The sequence below is a fragment of the Entelurus aequoreus genome, linkage group LG05 (genome assembly GCF_033978785.1).
Source record: "Entelurus aequoreus isolate RoL-2023_Sb linkage group LG05, RoL_Eaeq_v1.1, whole genome shotgun sequence".
Taxonomy (NCBI): Eukaryota; Metazoa; Chordata; class Actinopteri; order Syngnathiformes; family Syngnathidae; genus Entelurus; species Entelurus aequoreus.
Genome location: NC_084735.1, coordinates 18280972 through 18308658, shown reverse-complemented (window position 1 = coordinate 18308658; position 27687 = coordinate 18280972). Strand labels below are relative to the sequence as shown.

Here is a 27687-nt window from a genome sequence, read left to right as displayed (position 1 = left end):
CTGTATGTGTGTATTGTTTCTATATACTGTATGTGTGTATTGTTTCTATATACTGTATGTGTGTATTGTTTTTATATACTGTATGTGTGTATTGTTTCTATGTACTGTATGTGTGTATTGTTTTTATATACTGTATGTGTGTATTGTTTCTATATACTGTATGTGTGTATTGTTTCTATATACTGTATGTGTGTATTGTTTCTGTATGCTGTATGTGTGTATTGTTTCTATATACTCTATTTGTGTATTGTTTCTATATACTGTATGTGTGTATTGTTTCTGTATGCTGTATGTGTGTATTGTTTCTATATACTGTATGTGTGTATTGTTTCTATATACTGTATGTGTGTAGTTTCTACATGTGTGTAGTTCTTCTAGGTGTGTGTAGTTGTAGGTGTGTGTGTGTGTGTGTAGAGTCAGTGAGTGTTGATGTCATCAGATTGGAGGCGAGCAGGGCCGCAGTGTGAGGGGGGTCAAGGGGGCGTGGCCATCCCGGCTCTACATAAAGAACTCTCAAGTGGGACTTCACTGAGCAGATCCTTTCACCCACACAAAGACCAAAAGACGCACAACGTGACCTTCAAGGACAACATTCACTTTTGGATTAAACGGAAAAATCGGATTCTGTCATGAGGTACGTTTGCAGTACTCTACTTAACTTAACTTAACTTTGCCACACAGGCAGGTGCAGGATGAACGTCGCATCCTCGCTTTCTTTTTCTCCTGCTACTCTTTATTTTGTTGCTAGTCCTTCTTTATTTTGTTGCTAGTCCTTCTTTATTTTGTTGCTAGTCCTTTATTTTGTTGCTAGTCCTTCTTTCTATTCTGTAGGAGTAGACTGGAGAGTCACGTCAGGAATGTCTCAAATGCTGGGAACAACTGGAATAAGATAACAGGCTTAAAGTCCTTGGAATGCAATACAGTGGCTGAATACTTACTGTACAGTACTTGTATATATTACATGTTAAGTATGAACTACAGTGACTGAATACTGTACAGTACTTTTAAACATTAGGAACACATGATGTGCGTATTAAGCATGAAATACAGTTAATTGTCTTCCTCTTTTTTTAAAGTTAATTCATTTAAAAATAAGGATTAGATAAGTGAGAGTTTGAATTAATATAGTTGAATATAAAATCAGTGAAAATATATTTGTATTGAGATGAAATTAAACTAGTAACTCTGAGTCCGTAAATGTTTATCACCCAAAAATAAAATATATAATTTTAAGTATGTAATTTATTTTTGACAATGAAAAATAAAATTGATAATTTTAAGCGGGTAACTTGTTTTTATTAACCAAAAATAAAACTGGTCATTTAAAAACATGTATTTTTATTAAGGAAAAAAAAAGGTTTTTATTTTTTAAGCATGTCATGTATTTTTATTACCAAAAAAAAAAAAAAATAATAAAACCAGTAATTTTAAGCAAATCATGTATTTTTAGTATTGTAAAATAAAACCAGTCTTTTTAAGCAAGTCATGCATTTTTATTAACAACAAATAAAACTTGTCATTTTAAGCAGGTTAATGTATTTTAGGTCAACAAATAAAACCAGTCATTTTAAGCAAATCATGTATTTTATTTTATTGTTTTACTAATAATAAAATGTGTCATTTTAGGCAAATCATGTATTTTAATTTAAAATAAATAAATAAATAAAACCAGTCGTTTTAACAAAATCATGTTTTATTGTTGTAAAATAAAACTGGTCATTTTAAGCAAATCATGTATTTTTATTTAAAAAATTAATAAAACCAGTCATTCTAAGAATTTAATTGATTTTTATTAATGTAAAAATAAAACTAGTCATTATAAGCAGATCATATATTTTTTTTAATAATGAAAAATAAAACTAGTCATTTTAAGCAGGTCATATGTTTTTTAATAATGCAAAATAAAAGTACTCATTTTAAGCAAGTCATAATTTTTTTTCTTTAACAAAAAATAAAATTTGTCATTTTAAGCAGGTTAATGTATTTTAGTGCAAAATAAATAAAACCAGTAATTTCCATCAAATTATATATTTTATTTTAAATGATATAATTACCGGTAGTCATATTAAGCAAATCATGTATTTAAAAAAATAACAAATAAAAACCGTCATTTGAACTAAATCTTGTATTTTTATTATTGTCAAATAAAACTGGTTATTTTAAGCAAATCATGTAATATTATAAAAATAAATCAAACCAGTCATTTTAAGCAAGTCATGTATTTTTTTAAACAAAAATTAAACAAGTCATTTTAAGCATTTAATTATCTTTTATTAATGCAAAATAAAACTAGTCATTTTAAGCAGGTATATATTTTTTAATAATGCAAAAAAAAAATTAGTAATTTTAAGCAGGTCATGTATTTTTATTATTGTAAAATAAAACCAGTCATTTTAAGCAGGTCATTTATTTTTATTAACAAAAAATTAAACCAGTCATTTTAAGCATTTAATTATCTTTTATTAATGCAAAATAAAACGAGTCATTTTAGGCAGGACATATATTTTTTAATAATGAAAAAAACAACAACAAAAAAACTCATTTTAAACAGGTCATGTGTTTTCATTAACAAAATATAAAACTTGTCATTTTAAGCAAGTTAATGTATTTTAGTACAAAAAAAAAAAAAAATCATTTTAAGCATATCCTGTATTTTTATTTTATTTTATTTTTTTAAATAATATATATCATATTAAGCAAATCATCTATTTTTATTATTGTAAAATAAAACCAGTTATTTTAAGCAGGTCATGTATTTTTATTAACAACAAATAAAACAGGTCATTTTAAGCAGGTTAATGTATTTTATTACAATAAATAAAACCAGTCATTTTAAGCAAATCATGTATTTTATTTGATTGTTTTACTAATAATAAAATGTGTCATTTTAGGCAAATCATGTATTTTAATTTAAAATAAATAAATAAATAAAACCAGTCGTTTTAACAAAATCATGTTTTATTATTGTAAAATAAAACTGGTCATTGTAAGCAAATCATGTATTTTATTTTATTGTTTTACTAATAATAAAATTAGTAATTTTAGGCAGATCTTGTATTTTAATTTAAAAAAATTAATAAATAAAACTAGTCGTTTTAACAAAATAATTTTTTTATTATTGTAAAATAATAGTCATGTTAAGCAAATCATGTTTTTTTCCTCATTTTTTTAAGATAATAAATACAGTAATTTTAATCAAATTGTGTAGTTTCATTTTATGAAATAAAACCAGTACAAATCATGTTTTGTTTTTTTCCGTTTTTTTTAAATAATAAATACAGTAATTTTAATCAAATTGTGTATTTTTATTATTGTAAAATAAAACCAGTCATTTTAAGCAAATTGTGTATTTTATTTTATTGTTTTACTAATAATAAAATTAGTCATTTTAGGCAAATCATGTATTTTAATTTAAAAAATAAATAAATAAAACCAGTCGTTTTAACAAAATAATTGTTGTATTATTGTAAAATAAAATCAGTCATTTTAAGCAAATCATGTTTTGTTTTGTTTTGAAATAATAAATAGTCATTTTAATCAAATTGTGCATTTTTATTATTGTAAAATAAAACCAGTCATTTTAAGCAAATCATGTTTTGTTTTGTTTCGTTTTGTTTTTTAATAATAAATACAGTCATTTTGGTCAAATAGTGTATTTTTATTATTGTAAAATAACTCCAAATTGTGTATTTTTATTAACCAAAAAATACAACTGGTCATCTTAAGCAGGTCATGTTCAAGAATGATTTATGTAATGCAATAATCTAAATTTATTATATATTAAAAATCAAATGAATTAGAATATGTCAAATAACTACAAAATTATTATCTTAAGAATGTAATCTCCAAAGTATGTTTACTAAAAACCAACAAGTATTTTATCCTAATATTTTTGCCTCACTTTACTTTTAGGTATCTGTAAAATAAAAATAAAAAGTCACTTATTTTTGTGTGTCAGTTCGATGATTACATGTCAGGTGTTAAAAAGCCTAGAAAGTGCTTGCCTTGAAAAGTTGCTCTGACTTCATACTCATCCTACTTTTCGCACGGCTGCTTTATGTTGGGACATATTTGCTTTGCAGGCGTGGGGGCGGCATCGAACCATGATTTTTAATAATGCGGGTGGGAGTTTTTTTTTCCTCAAGAGGTTACTGAGTGCACCGCGTGTGCGTGCGTGCGTGTGCGCGTGTGTGTGCGCTCTTTGTGTCTGATAGCAATACAGTAAGTATAAAGCATATACGTAGCAAGCGTGTAAAGGATTGTAAATATTTACAGCCGAGAGCTATAAAATGTGCTCTTTAGTCCAAAGTAATGTCTTAGATTCCGAATAGACACACTGGAGGGTTCAAATATTGCATAATATACTAGAATTCTGCATTAATGAGTTGACTGATGACATCCAACTCTTTTATTTGACTCTTTTATGTCTTGTTGTGCTAATAAGAGCCGTAGTGTTGCGTTTTTCCCACGGTGACAGTGTCACCTGAAGGCATCGCTGGGTGTTTCATTGCCGGTCGCAGAAACAAAACATTTGTGCAAAAACAAAGAGGGGGAGAAAAAAAAAAGAGAGAATGGGCCCATCCCATAATCCCATATGCTAGCTCGTGTGTGTGTTTGTGTGTGTGTGCGTGTGTGTTGTGACAAAAGGAACAGTCATGCAGAAAACCGTGCAGTGAAGATCTTTTCCGGAGCGTGGCTTCATGTGCCGGAGGTGCCATTGTGTTGCAGGATCTGATTGGATAATTAATGATGCTATTTATGTTACACAATGTCACAGTTTGGGCGGCACGGGAAGTACACAATGTTACACAATGTTACATTTGTACGCCCTCCTCATCAGACCCAGTGCAAGACATGTGTGCCCCCTGTTGCTAGGCAGGATCTGTGCTTCAAAAGGGCAAAGGGGCGCCCCCTGGGGGCCACCTGGCGACATGGACATATCGTTAGTACGCTTGCATGTCACATACTGCTCTCGTTAATACACGTCACATATTGTCATCACCCCTTCATGTGACGTGCAATGGGAAGGAAAGGAAACAGTGCCATCTAGTGGCGGGGCACCACACCCACGTGCCCCAGTAACATATGGAAACAGCCGTCAACGTGACGCACAACTGTTGTGAACGACACACAACCATCATCGTTGGTGTTCACTGAATGTGTGCAAAGAGAAGTGATTGTCAGACGATGGACATGCAATGAACGCACAATATACACGACAATGAACATGCAATGAACCCACAATAAACACGACAATGAACATGCAATTAACACACAATGAACATGCTATGAACACATGATGAGCGCGCTATGAACACATATTGAACACGCTATGAACACTATGAACACACAATGGACTCGCTATGAACACACAATGAACATGCTATGAACACACAATGAACATGCTTTTAACACACAATGAACATGCTATGAACACACGAACACGCTATGAACACACAATGAACATGCTTTGAACACGCTATGAACATGCTATGAACACATGAACACACAAAGAACACGCTATGAACACACAACAAATACACAATGAACACGCTATGAACACACAATGAACACACTATGAACACGCAATGAACACGCTATGAACACTACGAACACGCTATGAACACACTATGAACATGCTATGAACACACAATGAACACGCTATGAACACACAATGAACACTATGAACACGCAATGAACACGCTATGAACACACAATGAACACGCTATGAACACACAATGTACACGCTATGAACACTGAACACACTATGAACACACAATGAACACTGAACACGCTATGAACACACAATGAACATGCTATAAACACACAATGAACATGCTATGAACACACTATGAACACACAATGAACACACTATGAACACAATGAACACACAAAGAACACGCTATGAACACACAATGAACATGCTATGAACACACGAACACACTATGAACACACAATGAACACAATGAACACACAAAGAACATGCTATGAACACACAATGAACACGCTATGAACACAATGAACACGCCATGAACACGCTATGAACACAACACGCCATGAACACTATGAACATGCTATGAACACAATGAACACGCTATGAACACACTATGAACACACTATGAACATGCTATGAACACACTATGAACACTACGAACACACAATGAACACACAATGAACACTACAAACACACAATGAACACGCCATGAACACACAATGAACACGCCATGAACACACTATGAACACAATGAACACGCCATGAACACACTATGAACACGCTATGAACACACTATGAACACAATGAACACGCCATGAACGCTATGAACACACTATGAACACAATGAACACGCCATGAACGCTATGAACACACTATGAACATGCTATGAACACGCTATGAACACACTATGAACACAATGAACACGCCATGAACACACTATGAACACAATGAACACGCCATGAACGCTATGAACACACTAGCAACATGCTATGAACACGCTATGAACACACTATGAACACAATGAACACGCCATGAACACTATGAACACGCTATGAACACACTATGAACACACTATGAACACAATGAACACGCCATGAACACGCTATGAACACACTATGAACATGCTATGAACACGCTATGAACACACTATGAACACAATGAACACGCCATGAACACGCTATGAACACACTATGAACATGCTATGAACACACAATGAACATGCTATTTCCCCCCCAGAGCGATAGGGGGCAGCGTCGAGGGTTTAGTTGACTGTGCACCAGTCTTGACTAGGAGTAGCAAACAAAAGATTGAGGACAAAGATGGCGGCAGTGCATCTCTGCGTGGGAACTGGTCAGTCGCCATGACCTCCCATCATGCATCACTTCTCATGTTAAATGGCGCTTCAGGTTCAGCCGTGTTAGTGTTGGCGTGCTGGCCAGGAAGCTTGGAACAACAACAACAAGGCAGATCATCTCCCAGGATCAGCGTCCACTTCTGGTCTCTCTTGACGTCTTCTTTCCCTCCTAGTCCTACCATGAAGCTCCTCCTCCTGTGCGTGCTGCCCCTGGTGGCAGGAGAGGGAAGCTGGTCGAGGAGGACCCGCCGGGAGCTGGCGGGGCCCCTGCACACGGGGGGCGTCCGCGACCCCTACGGCTCGTACTGCGAGAGGCGAGGAGGCTGCTGCCCGGGGAGAGACGACCTGTGCACGGTGCCTTACCTGGACACCATCTGCTACTGCGACCTCTTCTGCAACCGCACCGTGTCCGACTGCTGCCCCGACTTCTGGGGCCACTGTCTGGGTGTGGCCCCTCCTTTCATTGGTGAGTCCTCACGCTCTTTTCCAGCAAAACTCATTATTTTGTTCATTTGTTTATGCAACGTTGGAAAATGACTGAAAATGGGAAAGTTGTTTTTTTTTGCTACACACATTAGTTCTTTGTGTCCTCACAAACGATCAGAAATCACAAAAATCCTTAATTTTAGCAAGCATTATGCTACAATAATAAACATTTAAAAATGTAAAATTCGCTTACAGTATATTTGGTTCTCCTTTGCTGTCTGAGCAGGTCACGAGAGGAGAAAAACATAACAGGTCCTTTTGGTGCCCTCACATACTATCAGAAATCACCAAAATCCTTAACTTTAACAAGCATATTGCTACAATTATAAACATTTAAACAAGTAAAATCCACTTACAGTATATTTGGTTCTCCTTTGCCGTCTGAGCAGGTCACGAGTGGAGAAAAACATAAGAGGTCCTTTTGGTGCCCTCACAAACTATCAGAAATCACAAAAAATCTTTAACTTTAGCAAGCATATTGCTACAATGATAAACTTTTAAACAAGTAAAATCCACTAGCAGTACATTATCTGCTTCTTTGCCAGATTAGCATCTCACGTGAGGGGAGAAACATAAGAGGTCCTATTGGTGCCCTCACAAACAATCAGAAATCACAAAAATTCTTAACTTGAACAAGCATATTGCTACAATGATAAACATTTAAACAAGTAAAATCCACTTACAGTATATTTGGTTCTCCTTTGCCGTCTGAGCAGGTCACGAGAGGAGAAAAACATAACAGGTCCTTTTGGTGCCCTCACATACTATCAGAAATCACCCAAATCCTTAACTTTAACAAGCATATTGCTACAATTATAAACATTTAAACAAGTAAAATCCATTTACAGTATATTTGGTTCTCCTTTGCCGTCTGAGCAGGTCACGAGAGGAGAAAAACATAAGGGGTCCTTTTGGTGCCCTCACAAACGATCAGAAATCACCAAAATCCTTAACTTTAACAAGCATATTGCTACAGTGATAAACTTTTAAACAAGTAAAATCCACTAGCAGTACATTATCTGCTTCTTTGCCGGATTAGCATCTCACGAGAGGGGAGAAACATAAGAGGTCCTATTGGTGCCCTCCCAAACAATCAGAAATCACAAAAATCCTTAACTTGATCAAGCATATTGCTACAATGATAAACATTTAGTCAAGTAAAATCCACTTACAGTATATTTGGTTCTCCTTTGCCGTCTGAGCAGGTCATGAGAGGAGAAAAACATAAGAGGTCCTTTGGTGCCCTCACAAACTATCAGAAATCACAAAAAATCCTTAACTTTAGCAAGCATATTGCTACAATGATAAACTTTTAAACAAGTAAAATCCACTAGCAGTACATTATCTGCTTCTTTGCCAGATTAGCATCTCACGAGAGGGGAGAAACAAAAGAGGTCCTATTGGTGCCCTCACAAACAATCAGAAATCACAAAAAATCCTTAACTTTAACAAGCATATTGCTACAATGATAAACTTTTAAACAAGTAAAATCCACAAGCAGTACATTATCTGCTTCTTTGCCAGATTAGCATCTCACGAGAGGGGAGAAACTTAAGAGGTCCTATTGGTGCCCTCACAAACAATCAGAAATCACCAAAATCCTTAATTTGAACAAGCATATTGCTACAATGATAAACTTTTAAACAAGTAAAATCCACGAGCAGTACATTATCTGCTTCTTTGCCAGATGAGCATCTCACGAGAGGGGAGAAACAAAAGACGTCCTATTGGTGCCCTCCCAAACAATCAGAAATCACAAAAGTCCTTAACTTGAACAAGCATATTGCTACAATGATAAACATTTAAACAAGTAAAATCCACTTACAGTATATTTGGTTCTCCTTTGCCATCTGAGCAGGTCACGAGAGGAGAAAAACATAACAGGTCCTTTTGGTGCCCTCACATACTATCAGAAATCACCAAAATCCTTAACTTTAACAAGCATATTGCTACAATTATAAACATTTAAACAAGTAAAATCCACTTACAGTATATTTGGTTCTCCTTTGCCGTCTGAGCAGGTCACGAGAGGAGAAAAACATAAGAGGTCCTTTTGGTGCCCTCACAAACGATCAGAAATCACCGAAATCCTCAACTTTAGCAAGCATATTGCTACAATAATAAACTTTTAAACAAGTAAAATCCACTAGCAGTACATTATCTGCTTCTTTGCCGGATTAGCATTTCAACGAGAGGGGAGAAACATAAGAGGTCCTATTGGTGCCCTCACAAACGATCAGGAATCACAAAAAATCTTTAACTTTAACAAGCATATTGCTACAATGATAAACACTTAAACATGTAAAATCCCCTTACAGTATATTTGGTTCTCCTTTGCCGTCTGAGCAGGTCACGAGAGGAGAAAAACATAACAGGTCCTTTTGGTGCCCTCACATACTATCAGAAATCACCAAAATCCTTAACTTTAACAAGCATATTGCTACAATTATAAACATTTAAACAAGTAAAATCCACTTACAGTATATTTGGTTCTCCTTTGCCGTCTGAGCAGGTCACGAGAGGAGAAAAACATAATAGGTCCTTTTGGTGCCCTCACAAATGATCAGAAATCACCAAAATCCTTAACTTTAACAAGCATATTGCTACAATAATAAACACTTAAACATGTAAAATTCACTTACAGTATATTTGGTTCTCCTTTGCCGTCTGAGCAGGTCACGAGAGGAGAAAAACATAAGAGGTCCTTTTGGTGCCCTCACAAACGATCAGAAATCACAGAAAATCCTCAACTTTAGCAAGCATATTGCTACAATAATAAACTTTTAAACAAGTAAAATCCACTAGCAGTACATTATCTGCTTCTTTGCCGGATTAGCATTTCAACGAGAGGGGAGAAACATAAGAGGTCCTTTTGTTGCCCTCACAAACGATCAGGATATATATATATATTGTTGTAAATCAGATGATTTATCCAATGTGTCGTACTGAATGCTACATATATATATATATATATATATATATATATATACATATATATATATATATATATATATATATATATATATATATATATATATATATATATATATATATATATATATATATATATATATATATATATATATATATATATATATATATATATATATATATGTTCTATGTATCCAGAACTTGGTGGGTAAGTTCCACAGTCTGGAAGCTCTCTGGCTATAAAAGGAAAGATGGAGCTGACTTGGGTTCGCTGACAGCTACTTGCTGCTATCGCTTGTTTGTTGATTTCTCAATCGATGGTTTCAAGAATCGAGGGTGCGGAGCCATGCAACTTTCCTGCCGTGCTCCGGAGGGAAAGCCGATCACAGCTTTTCAGCGATCGCAAAAGCCTTCTTCTGGTGCCTGTCCAAGAGCTTGAGTGATGTGGGGCCACTCCTCTCTCCACATTGGGGAAGCAGGCTCCATAAGTGGTCTGACGTAGGCCTGCATGCTCAACAGGAAGTCTTGCCTGGATGCTTTTGTTGGCATGACATGTGACGCAGCAGTCTGCAGCCCACTTTTCAACTGCTCATAAGTCTCGCTGGAGGCCCTCTAGGGATGCCGTTACTTTTATAGTCTGTTGGTACTACCGAGTATAGATTCACGTAAAATGCAACGGTGCCATGTTTTGCTCCTTTTTTTTTTCTCAAACAACTGGCTCGTAAATAAGCAGTCAAGCGGTACTCATTAGGGCTGTGAATACTTGGGCACCACACGATTCCATTCCATTCTTGGGGGTAACGATTCCATTCAGAATTGATTCTGATTTCAAACCGATTCAATATCTATACTTTTTTTAATAACATTGCGTGCCAGTGCTGATTAACTACAAACCCCGTTTCCATATGAGTTGGGAAATTGTGTTAGATGTAAATATAAACGGAATACAATGATTTGCAAACCATTTTCAACCCATATTCAGTTGAATATGCTACAAAGACAACATATTTGATGTTCAAACTGATAAACTTTTTTTTTTGTTGCAAATAATCATTAAGTTTAGAATTTGATGCCAGCAACACGTGACAAAGAAGTTGGGAAAGGTGGCAATAAATACTGATAAAGTTGAGGAATGCTCATCAAACACTTATTTGGAACATCCCACAGGTGAACACGCAAATTGTGAACAGGTGGGTGCCATGATTGGGTATAAAAGTAGATTCCATGAAATGCTCAGTCATTCACAAACAAGGATGGGGTGAGGGTCACCACTTTGTCAACAAATGCTCGAGCAAATTGTTGAACAGTTTAAGAATAACCTTTCTCAACCAGCTATTGCAAGGAATTTAGGGATTTCACCATCTACGGTCCGTAATATCATCAAAGGGTTCAGAGAATCTGGAGAAATCACTGCACGTAAGCAGCCAAGCCCGTGACCTTCCATCCCTCAGGCTGTACTGCATCAACAGGCGACATCAGTGTGTAAAGGATATCACCACATTGGCCCAGGAACACTTCAGAAACCCACTGTCAGTAACTACAGTTGGTCGCTACATCTGTAAGTGCAAGTTAAAACTCTCCTATGCAAGGCGAAAACCCTTTATCAACAACACCCAGAAACGCCGTCAACTTCGCTGGGCCCGAGCTCATCTAAGATGGACTGATACAAAGTGGAAAAGTGTTCTGTGGTCTGACGAGTCCACATTTCAAGTTGTTTTTGGAAACTGTGGACGTTGTGTCCTCCGGACCAAAGAGGAAAAGAACCATCCGGATTGTTATAGGTGCAAAGTGTAAAAGCCAGCATGTGTGATGGTATGGGGGTGTATTAGTGCCCAAGACATGGGTAATTTACACATCTGTGAAGGTGCCATTAATGCTGAAAGGTACATACAGGTTTTGGAGCAACATATGTTGCCATCCAAGCAACGTTACCATGGACGCCCCTGCTTATTTCAGCAAGACAATGCCAAGCCACGTGTTACATCAACGTGGCTTCATAGTAAAAGAGTGTGGGTACTAGACTGGCCTGCCTAAATAGCTAAAGTAATAGTATATCATGTAGTGTAAAAATAGCAGTATAATAGTTATAGTAAAATGGAAGGCAGCTATGTTGCTATGGCAACCGGAGACTCTTAAAATATCACGGAATACTACAGTAATACTACTAAATACCAGAAGTAATAGTATAGCATGTAGTGTAAAAGCAGCAGTATAATAGTTATAGTAAAATGGAAGGCAGCTATGTTGCTATGGCAACAGGAGACTCCTAAAATATCATGGAATACTACAGTACTACTGCTAAATAGCTAAAGTAATAGTATAGCATGGAGTGTAAAAGTAGCAGTATAGTAGTTATAGTCAAATGGAAGTCAGTTATGTTGCTATGGAGACCGAATACTACAGTACTACTAAAAAATAATAATAATTAAAAAATTAAAAAATAAATTTTAAAAAATGTGATTTGTTTGAGTGGCTGGACAGGAAAAAAAAAAAGTTTACATTTTTAATTTTAAAAAAAATTAACTAAAATAAAAGTTAAAAAACCAATTAAAAATCGTTAACAATAAAAAAAAATTACACCCCTAGTATCATGGCGGACTCTCTGTAACATTACAATTTTCCATGCCAACAAAACTAGCCCGATGATCATTTTTTATTTGGATTTTCCGCAGACATGCTAAAACATTAGCATTAGCGATTTTACATGGCAATTTTGACACCTCCAAATGTCCTTACTGTACAAACACTTTGTAGGACTCGACAAAAGACGAGACTTAATGGCAAATACTACTTCCTGGCCAAGGCGACACATACACTACTGCCATCTAATGTCTTAGTATTGCAACTGCATGCAAAGTCTACTAGACAACACAGTGCAGTACCTGCAAATGAGACACGGAAACAGAATAACTGGACAGCACAGCTCAAACACACATTTGAACACGAACAAAATCGATTCAAATCTGAACGGTAGCCGTCCCTACTCTGTACGAGTGTTTTTTTCTGTCAGGAGGGAAAACTTCTCCAAAAATTCTTAAGTTCCGAGGCTGTCTAAAAATGAAAGATTAACCATTTATTCGACAAAAAGGAGCAAGTACAAACAATTGCGATACCAGCATGTTCTTTTATCCTCCTTGGTTGCTACGCCTTGGCAGGAACCGAAACTGAAAGTTAAAGGTTTACTGAAATGAATTTTTTTTATTTAAACGGGAATAGCAGATCCATTCTATGTGTCATACTTGATCATTTCGCGATATTGCCATATTTTTGCTGAAAGGATTTAGTAGACAAAATCGACGATAAAGTTCGCAACTTTTGCTCGCTGATAAAAAAAAGCCTTGCCTATACCGGAAGTAGCGTGACGTCACAAGCGGTAGTGCTGCTCACAATTCCCTGTTGTTTACAATGGCGAGAGAGATTCGGACCGAGAAAGTGACGATTACCCCATTAATTTGAGCGAGGATGAAAGATTCGTAGATGAGGAACGTTACAGTGAAGGACTTGAGAGGCAGTGATGGACGTATCTTTTTTCGCTTTGACCGTAACTTAGGTACAAGCTGGCTCATTGGATTCCACACTCTCTCCTTTTTCTATTGTGTATCACAGATTTGTATTTTAAACCATCTCAGATACTATATCCTCTTGAAAATGAGAGTCGAGAACGCGAAATGGACATTCACAGTGACTGAACATGTAAATACACGATTAATAATTCAGCTTTGCGAAGCTAAAAAAATAGAAGCTAACCTAGCTACGTAGCCAACGTTATAGCAGCAGTCTCAAATGCAGATAGAAACTAAATTTTAAAAAAACCTGACTGGATGGATAGACAGAAGATCAATAATACTATTAAACCATGAACATGTAAATACACGATTAATAATATTCCGCTTGGCGAAGCTAAAAAAACAGAAGCTAACCTAGCAACGTAGCCAACGCGACAGCGCCAGTCTCAAATGCAGATAGAAACTAAATTTAAAAAAACCCTGACTGGATGGATAGACAGAAGATCAATAATACTGTTAAACCATGAACATGTAAATACACGATTAATAATATTCCGCTTGGCGAAGCTAAAAAAACAGAAGCTAACCTAGCTGCGTAGCCAACGTTATAGCAGCAGTCTCAAATGCAGATAGAAACTAAATTTTAAAAAAACCTGACTGGATGGATAGACAGAAGATCAATAATACTATTAAACCATGAACATGTAAATACACGATTAATAATATTCCGCTTGGCGAAGCTAAAAAAACAGAAGCTAACCTAGCAACGTAGCCAACGCGATAGCGCCAGTCTCAAATGCAGATAGAAACTCAATTTAAAAAAACCCTGACTGGATGGATAGACAGAAGATCAATAATATTATTAAACCATGAACATGTAAATACACGATTAATAATATTCCGCTTGGCGAAGCTAAAAAAACAGAAGCTAACCTAGCAACGTAGCCAACGCGACAGCGCCAGTCTCAAATGCAGATAGAAACTAAATTAAAAAAAACCCTGACTGGATGGATAGACAGAAGATCAATAATACTATTAAACCATGAACATGTAAATACACGATTAATAATATTCCGCTTGGCGAAGCTAAAAAAACAGAAGCTAACCTAGCAACGTAGCCAACGCGACAGCGCCAGTCTCAAATGCAGATAGAAACTAAATTTAAAAAAACCCTGACTGGATGGATAGACAGAAGATCAATAATACTATTAAACCATGAACATGTAAATACACGATTAATAATATTCCGCTTGGCGAAGCTAAAAAAACAGAAGCTAACCTAGCAACGTAGCCAACGCGACAGCGCCAGTCTCAAATGCAGATAGAAACTAAATTTAAAAAAACCCTGACTGGATGGATAGACAGAAGATCAATATTACTATTAAACCATGAACATGTAAATACACGATTAATAATATTCCGCTTGGCGAAGCTAAAAAAACAGAAGCTAACCTAGCTGCGTAGCTAACTTAGATGCGGTGGCGGGCGTTGTACGCTTTTGACGACACCCCGGCCGCCATCAGAGTCGGCAAGAAACATATATTTCCCCAAAGTTACGTACGTCACATGCACATATCGACACGCACGTACGGGCAATCGATCAAATGTTTGGAAGCCAAAGCTAGACTCACCGTAGTGCGTCTGTTATCCCGCTCAAAACACAACACAACCTCCTGGTGTTCGTGTAGTCCGCCGCTCCACCGGCTCCAACTTTCTTATTTGCAGTCTCCATTGTCCATTAAACAAATTGCTCAATCGCTTTATTAACAAGCGGTGACTGGTTGTAGTTCAAAAAGTAACGCACACACATACACGAGCTGCTGTTAGCCAAAAGTCACGCTCACACACACTCAAGTTCTCCGCCAACTCACTCGCGCATGCGCGTTCCCCAAACCCTTAAAGACACAGTACACTAATGCAAATATCACAGATATTACAGTATTGTACTTAGCCGCTAAGACACCGATCGATCCCACCTACAACGTTCTTCTTTGCAGTCTCCATTGTTCATTAAACAAATTGCAAAAGATTCACCAACACAGATGTCCAGAATACTGTGGAATTTTGTCGAAGAAAACAAGAGGCTTTTCTATCGGGTCCAATGGGGTCCAACCACTTCCGTTGCTTTTGTGACGTCACGCCCATAAATCATATCCAAAGGAGTTTTTCAACCGGAAGTGTGGCGGGAATTTTAAAATTGCACTTTATAAGTTAACCCGGCCGTATTGGCATGTGTTGCAATGTTAAGATTTCATCATTGATATATAAACTATCAGACTGCGTGGTTGGTAGTAGTGGCTTTCAGTAAGCCTTTAACTCTCCTCACTCTCTCGCCAGAATAATATTATATAGTAATAATATTCCATCCATCCATTTTCTACCGCTTATACCCTTCTGGGTCGCGGGGGGCGCTGGAGCCTATCTCAGCTAGGCGGGGTACACCCTGGACAATTATTTATTATTATTACTATTATTATATTATAAAAAATATGTATTTTTGGTAACACTTTAGTATGGGGAAACATAATCACCATTAATTAGTTGCTTATTAAAGTAACAAAGACTTAATTTAGAGTTATTTGGACACTCGGGGAACATTAGGGTTAGGGCAGGGGTGTCCAAAGTGCGGCCCGGGGGCCATTTGCGGCCCGCAGGTCATTTTTTTAACGGCCCCACGACACATTCTAAAAATACGATAAAAAAACCCAAACAAACGTGGTATAAAAGTGCAAACAGGTGAAATGTAACAAGAAAATGTTGCAATGTTTACTCTAATAACACAAAGCTGCCATGTAGGCTGTTTCTTTCTTTAAAAAATAATATTTAATCAAAATCAACGTCATTATGAATTATTGACCTATTCAAGGCTCCAATTTCGTCACATTAAATATTCCACTTTGAGATATTCTTTGGGGAAAATGTTGCATATTTTGTGTTTGCCATATAAAAAAGTGAGCTGTTGTTTTTTAAAAGAAGGGCCTAAAACGAACAAACAAAAAACATAAACAACAATGAAACTTAGAATTGACGGACAGATCTGAAGCTGATCTCGAGATTATTGTGCTAAAAGTAATCAGTAAAAAAAAAAAGTATAATTTCTTTTTTAACACTTTAATGAGTAGGACCCTTTTGGATCCCCAATAATTTTAGTGGGATTTTTTTTTGCGTGTGTCATTGCTCAAAAAAATGTCAATGTTGTTATGAGTTATTGACCTTTTTAAGGCTCCAATTATTTTATAATCTCAAATATTCTACTTTAAAATTTAATTGGGGGAAAATATTGCATATTTGGTGGGGGTTTTTCCATAAAAAACCTGGGTTTTCTTTGACAAAAAGGGCATACAACATAAATGTTTAAAAACGTTTTTTTGACAGATAGACCTAATGTTGATCTAGAGATTTAAACTTTGAATAATAATAATATAATAAATAAATTATATAAATAAATAATGACACATTTTTTATATTTTTTTGACCAAAACTCTTTGGGTTCACCGGGATCAAGCCTGAGTGGCGGCCTAAATGTATATATTTTTTTATACATTTATTGTATTGGTTTTTAAAATAAAAAATATCAAAATGGCCCCCGCTTGCTTTGATTTTTCAGTGTGCGGCCCTCAGTGGAAAAAGTTTGGACACCCCTGGGTTAGGGTTACCAATAAGCAATAATTCTGAGGTTATTGAGGGAAGACTCTTCTTTAATGGCTTACTGCTTGTATAATAAGGCCATGCAGAATAAGGCATTAATAAGTACTTAATAATGACTAATTTGCATGTTAATAAGCAACTAATTAATGGTGAATATGTGTTCCCCATAGTAAAGTGTTACTGTATTTTTTTTATTTTTATGTATTCCCCAAAAAAACATTGTAAATATCTTGCCACTCAAACAATGTTTTTATATGTAAAAAAAAACAACAACAATATTTTCAAGGTCAAACGCTGCACATTTCATTCCAATGCGAATTTGTAGCACCCATTTGAATAGAAAGTGGTAAGTCGTATTGTTGAAGGGCTTTAATTAAAGGGCTCTGACGTGTTTTTGATGTACACCTGAGAACAGAAGTGAGCCAGAGGGCTGAGGCGGGGATGGTGGGAGGTCAGGACCAGGAATGTTGGCTATGTGGGGAGCAGACAGGCCATGGGGGGGGGGGGGTTTGGGGTCGTCTATGACCGCCGCTTCCATGCCCACACAGTCAATCATTCTCTAATATCGGCGCCCGGAGGTTTGTTCTGTTGCTAATGACGACATAATCAGTTACTTTAGTGGCATTCCTGCCCGCGCTTGGGTAACTTCTCACAAACTGTGGCCGTCCCACAGCTGTGAGGGGCTCGTAAAATAAAAATAAAAAAACCAGCTTTCCTCACACCTGAAGAAAAACCTGCGCAAGTTGTAAATTCTCCGTCGACTCATTCCACGAATTCCACGCGGGGGGCGTCGCACTCGCGGCAGCTGAAATCGGCTAGTCGCTTGTCTGAGGGGTTCAAACTTCCGAGTGTAATCTGCTGCATATCTTCTCAAAGATGATAGGAATACTTTACTCTCCTTTTTAGAGGAAACAAATGCATTCGTATTCGATATTTGGCATTTTAACGTAAGTTTTTTATTAGTTTTTTACTACAACAGAACTACAATACATACACATATGGTACCAGTATTTAAAAATATATAATTAGTAAAGTTAGTAAGACAGTAATTGGTAAATAACTAGAATTTGCAACCCTGGTAGGAATATGCAGAGGTTTGTATTGTGCCCATTAATTTAGAAATTCCTGGTAATCAGGGAATTTTCAAGGAATTTTTCAGAATCGGTAAACATGCTGGCTTGAAAGCTCAGGGTGAGCGGATTGTGTGGATGTTGGAACGGTTCGAATCGGATGAGGAATGTGGGATGTGCAGTCGAGTGTATATTTCCCATTCATTGTCAATGGGGGAAAATTCCTGGAAATTCTGAAAAAACAAAGAGATCTCAGAAGAGTAGTGTGGGTGGATGGTTGAAAGGTCGCAAGATTTGGGGCATTGTAGAACTTTGAATACGTCCGTTCATTTGGAATGGAATTTCCTGGAAATTTGGGAATTTCTGGAAAACCGGGAATTTTTCATACAAGCACAATTGCTCTAGAATATATGTATGGGTTGGTGTTGGAGTTTTTTTTAATCTGTTTAAAAATGTTGACGTAGTAACAGTTCAAATTGAGAATTGGTATTTTGGAATTCCAGGAATTTCAGGAAAACCGGGAATTTGTATGAAAAAAAAAGGAACTGTTGTTGTCCCAACTAAGAGGAATGCGTTCAAGGTGGAAATGTTAGAATTGGTTAAAAAATGTGGACTGTGAAAACTTTCCAGGAAGAGGTGAAAACAGGGCTTTGGAAAACCGGAAATTGTGGGAATTCCTGGAATATTTTTTTTTTATCTTGGAAAATGGTAGTTTGATTGTCCAAGGTGAGCGGAGTGTGTGCATGGTGGAATGGTCCGAATCAAATAAAAAGTGGCCCAAGATTTTGGCCATTGTAGAACTTTGAATATGTCCATTCATTTGAAATGGAATTTCCTGGAAATTTGGGAATTTCGGGAAAACCGGGAGAATTTTTGATACTAGCACAATAGAAGATATAAATGGGTTGGTGTAGGAATTTTCCAAATCTGTTGAAAAATGTTGACGTAGTAACAGTTCGAATTGGTATTTTGGAATTCCAGGAAAACCAGGAATTTGTACGGGAAAAAGAATACGTACTTTTGTTGTCCCAACTAAGAGGGATGTTTTGAATGTGGAATGGTCGGAATAGGTTGAAAAATGTGGACTGTGAAAACTTTCTAGGAAGAGGTGAAAATAGGGCTTTGGAAAACCGGGAATTCTAGGAATTACTGGAATATATTGTTTATCTTGGAAAATGGTAGTTTGATTTTCCAAGGTGAGCGGAGTTTGTGGATGGTGGAATGGTCCGAATCAAATAAAAAGTGGCCCAAGATTTTGGCCATTGTAGAACTTTGAATATGTCCATTCATTTGAAATGGAATTTCCCAGAAATTTGGGAATTTTGGGAAAACCGGAATTTTTTTATACTAGCACAATTGCCCTAGAATATATAAATGGGTTGGTGTAGGAATTTTTCAAATCTGTTGAAAAATGTTGACCTAGTAACAGTTCGAATTGAGAATTAGTATTTTGGAATTCCAGGAAAAACTGGAATTTGTGCGGGAAAAAGAATACAAACTTTTGTTGTCCCAACGAAGAGGAATGTTTTGAAGGTGGAAATGTTGAAATTGGTTAAAAAATGTGGACTGTGAGAACTTTTCAGGAAGAGGTGAAAACAGGGCTTTGGAAAACCGGAAATTGTGGGAATTCCTGGAATATTTTTTTCATCTTGGAAAATGGTAGTTTGATTGTCCAAGGTGAGCGGAGTGTGTGGATGGTGGAATGGTCCGAATCAAATAAAAAGTGGCCCAAGATTTTGGCCATTGTAGAACTTTGAATATGTCCATTCATTTGAAATGGAATTTCCTGGAAATTTGGGAATTTCGGGAAAACCGGGAGAATTTTTGATACTAGCACAATAGAAGATATAAATGGGTTGGTGTAGGAATTTTCCAAATCTGTTGAAAAATGTTGACGTAGTAACAGTTCGAATTGGTATTTTGGAATTCCAGGAAAACCAGGAATTTGTACGGGAAAAAGAATACGTACTTTTGTTGTCCCAACAAAGAGGGATGTTTTGAATGTGGAATGGTCGGAATAGGTTGAAAAATGTGGACTGTGAAAACTTTCTAGGAAGAGGTGAAAATAAGGCTTTGGAAAACCGGGGATTCTAGGAATTACTGGAATATATTGTTTATCTTGGAAAATGGTAGTTTGATTTTCCAAGGTGAGCGGAGTTTGTGGATGGTGGAATGGTCCGAATCAAATAAAAAGTGGCCCAAGATTTTGGCCATTGTAGAACTTTGAATATGTCCATTCATTTGAAATGGAATTTCCCGGAAATTTGGGAATTTTGGGAAAACCGGAATTTTTTTATACTAGCACAATTGCCCTAAAATATATAAATGGGTTGGTGTAGGAATTTTTCAAATCTGTTGAAAAATGTTGACCTAGTAACAGTTCTAATTGAGAATTAGTATTTTGGAATTCCAAGAAAAACGGGAATTTGTGCGGGAAAAAGAATACAAACTTTTGTTGTCCCAACAAAGAGGAATGTTTTGAAGGTGGAAATGTTGGAATTGGTTAAAAAATGTGGACTGTGAGAACTTTTCAGGAAGAGGTGAAAACAGGGCTTTGGAAAACCGGAAATTGTGGGAATTCCTGGAATATTTTTTTCATCTTGGAAAATGGTAGTTTGATTGTCCAAGCTGAGCGGAGAATATATGAATGGGTTGGTGTTGGAATTGTTTGAATCTGTTGAAAAATATTGACGTAGTAACAGTTCAAATTGAGAATTGGCATTTCAGAATTCCTGGAATTTCGGGAAAACCGGGAATTTGTACAGGAAAAAAACAAAAACATTTGTTGTCCCAACTAAGAGGAATGTTTTGAAGGTTAAAAAATTGGTTAAAAAATGTGGACTGTGAAAACTTTCCAGGAAGAGGAAAACACACAATTACAAGCTAGATATGTATGGGTTGGTGGTGTAGGAATTTTTCGAATCTGTTGAAAAATGTTGACGTAGTAACAGTTCAAATCGAGAATTGGTATTTTGGAATTCCAGGAAAACCGGGAATTTGTACGGGGAAAAAAATAGTAACTTTTGTTTTCTCAACTTAGAGGGATGTTTTGAATGTGCAATGGTCGGAATTGGTTGAAAAATGTGGACTGTGAAAACTTTCCAGGAAGAGAGGTGAAAATAGGGCTTTGTAAAAACGGGGAATTCCTGGAATTTTTTTGTTTTTTTTACTTGGAATGATAGTTTGATCGTCCAAGGTGAGCGGAGTGAGTGGAACGGTTCGAATCGGGTGAGAAATGTGGGAATTGCGCGAGTTCTAAAAATGGCCCGTTCATTTCCAATAGGACAAATGTCTGGGATGTCTTGGTTCCATTCTTTGCATGGTCACTTGTTGCTAGGCGGAATTTATGACCAAATACTGCTTTTTTTGCCAACGTGGCTCAGCGCTGAATAGAAAGGACAAGGAGGGCTGGCAGATGATTTTTGCTCTTGATTCTATAAGACAAGGTCCCGGGAAGCGGAACATTCCTGCGGTGGATTATGGAGCTCAGCGCTCCCCACTTTGACATTGTTATTTTTTTTTAGCTATTCTTCTCTTCCACTTTCAGGCTCCTGTGAGAGAAATGGCAACAAGTTCTTCTCGGGACAAACGTACAAGGAGAACTGCAACTTGTGGTATGTAAATCCCTGCTTTTTCAGCTCTTTACAGCCCGGGGAGACTCGGGACCTCTGTGGGTCTTTTATTTTAATCGACATTATGCAACAGAATGTTCATTTTAAAAATTAGCGGGATGAAAAATGGCCACTGGAGTTGTAAAGGAATTAATTTAAAATCTGCATTGTCCGTTTTTTGCTAACTTATTTCTAGCACGTGCTTTTGAGTGAGTATACATTGGAGTTCCCCTTTTGTCCCCATTGACTCCCTTTATAACGGCCATTTTCCCCTAAACTGTAAACCTGCTATTTTATAACGCCTTTTCCATGAAAAACCAAATGAATCCAAGCATTTCCCTTTGAATTACGTGCAAATCCTATTAGAGGTGTAATTTGACCCCTCAACCACTAGATACCGCCAGAGTACCTTATGGTGAGTTTGTAGTGACATTAAGAGTTGCGTGGATGTGGTTACACAAATACTGCACAAGTATTACGTAGGCATAAAACATGACAAAAACTAAAACACTGTATGTATACCGCTGGCTGGCTCTGAAGTTGATCTAGACCACGGGTGTCCAAACTACGGCCCGCCGACATCACAAGTTTAATAAGGAATCTTACCCACTGGGAGATTGCAGTCAATTTAATAGTCTGACAATTTTGTTGCCGTTTTTAATGTCCTGCCATAGTGAAAATATGGGAAGCATGTACCTATATGACCCAATGCGAACAACCTTCCCTAGTCATGGTGGAAAGAAAAAAAAATCCAACCAACCTAAAATGTCAACTGACATAGTCACACATAACACAACCTACTCACCAAACTTTGTGGACATTATAAAAAACAACCACGTACTTAAAAAAAAAAATCTTAAAATTACAAAGCATGATGGGAAAAATGCAAAACACTCTCCGCACTTATCCATGTTTGGCGCGTTGTATCTGCTTGATATTTCTGATTGATTACAAAACTTTAAGGAGGTTGTCCCCAAAGTAAACATGGTAGTAGTCGAACTTTCACATACTTTTATTATCTAATTATATTTATCATTAAATATATATCCATTATATTAATATAATGTGTGTGTATGTGTATACACATGTATACATACATATATATGTATGCGCACATATATATGTATGTGTATGTATATACTATATTTTTCGGAGTATAAGACGCACTGGAGTATAAGTCGCATTTCTGTATATATATATATACATATGTGTATATATATATATACATATGTGTATATATGTATATGTATATATACATATACGTATGTATATATGTATATGTATGTATATATACATGTATATGTATGTGTATATGTGTATGTATGTATGTATATACATATATATGTGTATATATACATATATATATATATATATATATATATATACACACATATATATAGATATGTATGTATATGTATATGTATATATATACTGTATATATATATATATATATGTATATATATATATATATATATATATATATATATATATATATATATATATATATATATATATATATATATATATATATATATATATATATATATATATACAGTATGTATATATGTATGTATATGTGTGTGTTACTTTATAACTAAATAGATGAATAAAATAATATATATGACTTTTTTGGCTGAAACCCTTTGGGGTCCCAAGACCTGTACCACTCAGCAAATCTGGGGGTTCCACAAGGGTAACAGGTCCAGGTGGGCCCCGTCCATCATGCATGTTAATTAGCTCCTCATTGCTGTGTTATCAAAACAAGCCCCATGAGCTCTACTTACCAGCTCAAAAGCTCGCCAGCTGTCCGCCTTCGGAAGCTGTCAAAGTGCGAGTTCGACTGGAATCAAGGCGGGGTGGTTAGCTCCGATAAGGCACGGAAGAATAGGAGATGATGGACGCTTCGTAAAAATAGCTAGAAAACATCATGCCCCTCCTCTCTGCATCTTCCAACAAGGAGGTCTTGTGTGCGTACGCAATTCTTCCTCCTCCATTTCCCAAAAGTGCATCCTCTCCTCCCATCCCGGATCATGACTTCCTCCGGGTCCTCGTTAGCGGCCCTCCAGCCCACGCAGGCGCTTATCGGGGCCTTCCTGTAAGCCTTTGTTGACCTTTAACCACAGTGGAATGCAGGAGAAACAGGCTTGTGATCGTCCAGAACGTCTTTTATAGTCAATACAGAGCAGTGATTCACTTCAAAGAACTAAATATAATACTTGGTACTTGTTCTTTTTGTCAGCTGTTCCAAAATGTCCCACAATGCAATGTTACGCGTAACATTATCATAGCATTATCATTGCAAATATGAAAATAACACTGCCCTTCATTTTTGTTTGTGCTGTTACGTTTTTTAAGTTAATGTAAAATACATTTTTAAAGTTATTGAAAAACATTTTTTTTAAGTTTTTCTAAAATAAATGTTTACGTTATTTTAAAATAAATGTTTTAAGTTTTTCTAAACTAAGTTTTTTAAGTTATAGTAAAATACATTTTTAAGTTATTCTAAAGTACGCTTTTTAAGTTATTCTAAAATAATTGTTTTAAGTTATTATTAAATACATTTTTTTAAATATTCTAAAATAAGTTTTTTAAGTCATTCTAAAATATGTTAAGTTATTCTAAAATACATTTTTAAGTTATTCTAAAATAAATGTTTTAAGTCGTTCTAAAAAAATGTTTTTTAGTATTCTAAAATACGTTTTTTAAGCTATTCTAAAATACGTTTTTAAGTTAGTCTAAAATAAATGTTTTAAGTTATTGTAAAATAAATGTTTTAATTTAATCTAAAACAAGTTTTTAAGTTATTCTAAAATACTTTTTTTAAAGTTTTTCTAAATAATCTAAATTATTCCAAAATACATTTTTAAGTTATTCTAAAATATATTTTTAAGTTATTCTAAAATAGACCGCCTTGTCAAAATCTCCCCAAACGTGTCCCATTCATTTGTGCTGCAAAATGTTTGGTCTAACTACTGTAGTTTTTATTTTATTAACATTGTAGCTTTTTTGTTATTACCGTGTTATTAATCATAACTAGCCTCCCATCTCCCCACCTTCTCATAATCTTCCCAAACTTGTCCCATTCGTTTGTGCTGCAATTTATTTTGGTCTACTATAGTTGTAATGTTGTTAACGTTTTATAGTTTTTATGTTAATAACATTTTATTATTCATACCCATCTCCCCAGTTCCCCTTGTCACAATCTCCCAAACTTGTCCAAAAAACATTTGTGTTGCAAATTGTTTTTGGCTAACTACTTTAGTTTTTAATATTATTAACATATTATTCATAATGCCGCCCCCACTTTGTCAAATCGCTCCAAATTGTCCCATTTGTCTGTGCTACATTTTTTATTTTCTTTATTTTTGTATTGTGTTTTTTTATAAATGTTTTGTATTATTAATTATTTTAAATGTATTTATTTATTTTATTTTTTATTTTATTTATTATTATTTTGTAATGATATTTTAGAATAACTTAAAAGCCGCAATGTCTGGGGAGGGGACTGCTTATTAATCCTAAAACGTTTATTAACATAAAAACTACAATAGATAGACAAAAACATTTTGCAGCAAAAACAAATGAGACAAATTTTGGCACTAGTCAGAAAATATATTTTAGAACATTTGTTTGTTTATTATTTAAATTTGTTATTTCATTTCATTTTTTTAAGAGTATTATTTTTTTTTTCTCATTTATTTTTATTATTTACGTTATTTTAGTCAGAACATTTGTATTTTATTTTATTACATTTTTTAAAATGTTTTCATTAAATTTTTTATAATTTTATTATATATTCATTCTTTTAAATGTATTTATATACTTAATTTTCGATTGTATTTTATTATTAATATTATTTAATTATAGTTTGGAATAACTTAAACGCCGTAACGGCACAAATGTAGCACAAACGATTTTATTTATTTTTTTATCTTGTTTATTTATCTATTCATTTTACATTTATTTATTTTTAATTTTTTTAATATTATAATTAAGAATAACTTAAGAGCCGTGACGACACAATGTAGCACAAACAATTTTTTATTTTTTTTATTTTGTTTATTATTTATCTATTCATTTTAAATCTATTTATATATGTTATTTTTTTTATATTATAATTGAGAATAACCTAAAAGCTGGGACGACACAAATGTAGCACAAAGTGTTATTTGAATATTTGCAATGATAGCTAAATAAAGTAAATCCAATGAATCTGAACATTTCCTTTTGCAAGGTAAAAGGTGTTAGATATTGCATTGGTCGTGTTTATGTGACATGTTAGCAAAGTCTAAAGTAAGTTACTAAAGTTTAAAACAACACGACACCTGGCCAACCGTCACCTGCTTCTCTCGGACTTAAAAACTCACTGAAGTCTGGCGAGCAAGAAACAGATCGAGAACCCGAGCAGGTGTGTTGACGACATGATTGTCTGCTTGGTAGCACGTGCGGCACCACAGGACGCTGGGAATGTGAGCAGAACGCATGTCTGATGGACAGGGACATGATCCAGGCTGTCAACGGAGGGAACTATGGGTAAGTAAGTACGTATATATTTACACAGCCTTTCATATCAAAATGGTGCACTTTTACGCTTGTGACCAGGTGGAGGGCCGCGAACTACACCCAGTTCTACGGCATGACCCTGGACGAGGGGATCAGCTACCGATTGGGCACACAGAGACCCTCCAGGAACATCCTGAACATGAATGAGATCCAGGTAAGGGTGGAAGTCAGAAACATGTTTTCCCACTTAAACAACAAAATAATATGTACCATTAGCTGGCGTGTCGCGTGTGATCTACTAAGACTGCGTGTGCATTTAAAAAGTGGTGCAGACCAGGTTTTAAAATTTTGTGAACTGAATTTTTTATATCAAATTATGTTGACGATTTCATGATATTTAATTTTGTTGAAATTAATTTACTTTACCCAAAGTTGGTTTTGAGTTTTGAAGCAACGAATATTTGTGCAATTGTTTATTTTTTTACATTGAATTTTTGTACACTGAATTTTCAAAAAACACATTTTCAAAACGCAAATTTTGCTAACAAATTTTTATTTCATGAGATTGTCAGCAAAATTGGTTTACCAAGAATTTTTTTACACTGAATTTTTTTGATTAAATTTTTACACACTGAATTTTTAAAACCACACATTTTGCTCCCAATTTTCATTTTTATTTTCAGTCAATAAACTTGTCAGCATAATTTGAAAAAAAAATGCGCCTCACAAAATTTAAATGCAAAAAATGCAGTTACATAAATTCAGTGTAAAAAAAAAAAAAACCTCCATAGTAGGAATTTGTGACGAATATTTCTGCACTGATTTTTTTTTAATATTAATTTTTTATATGCTGATTTAAAAAACACAGAATTTTTAAACACACATTTTTCTCACAATTTTTTTTTTAATGAAATTGTCAGCAGAATTTTTTTAACCCGGTATTTCTATACACTTAATTGTCTTATTTACACACTGAATTTTTAAACACACAAACTTTGCCCAAAATTGTAACTTTTATTTATATTCAATGAAATTGTCAGCATAATTTGATGTAAAAAAAAAAATCAATTCACAAAATTCAAAT

At 35.3% G+C, this 27687-nt stretch overlaps 1 protein-coding gene across 1 annotated transcript in view; it reads left to right on the top strand.

Annotated features, from left to right (window-relative positions):
* The first annotated feature begins 316 nt into the window (after positions 1-316).
* Positions 317-27687, top strand: part of tinagl1 (tubulointerstitial nephritis antigen-like 1) — a 65701-nt gene continuing 38330 nt past the window's right edge. The window contains exons 1-5 of the mRNA XM_062047257.1: positions 317-634; positions 7022-7314; positions 22037-22103; positions 26541-26633; positions 26703-26817. Of these exons, the coding sequence (XP_061903241.1) occupies positions 630-634; positions 7022-7314; positions 22037-22103; positions 26541-26633; positions 26703-26817 (573 nt within the window). The 5' untranslated portion in view covers positions 317-629. The remainder of the gene's footprint in view (positions 635-7021; positions 7315-22036; positions 22104-26540; positions 26634-26702; positions 26818-27687) is intronic.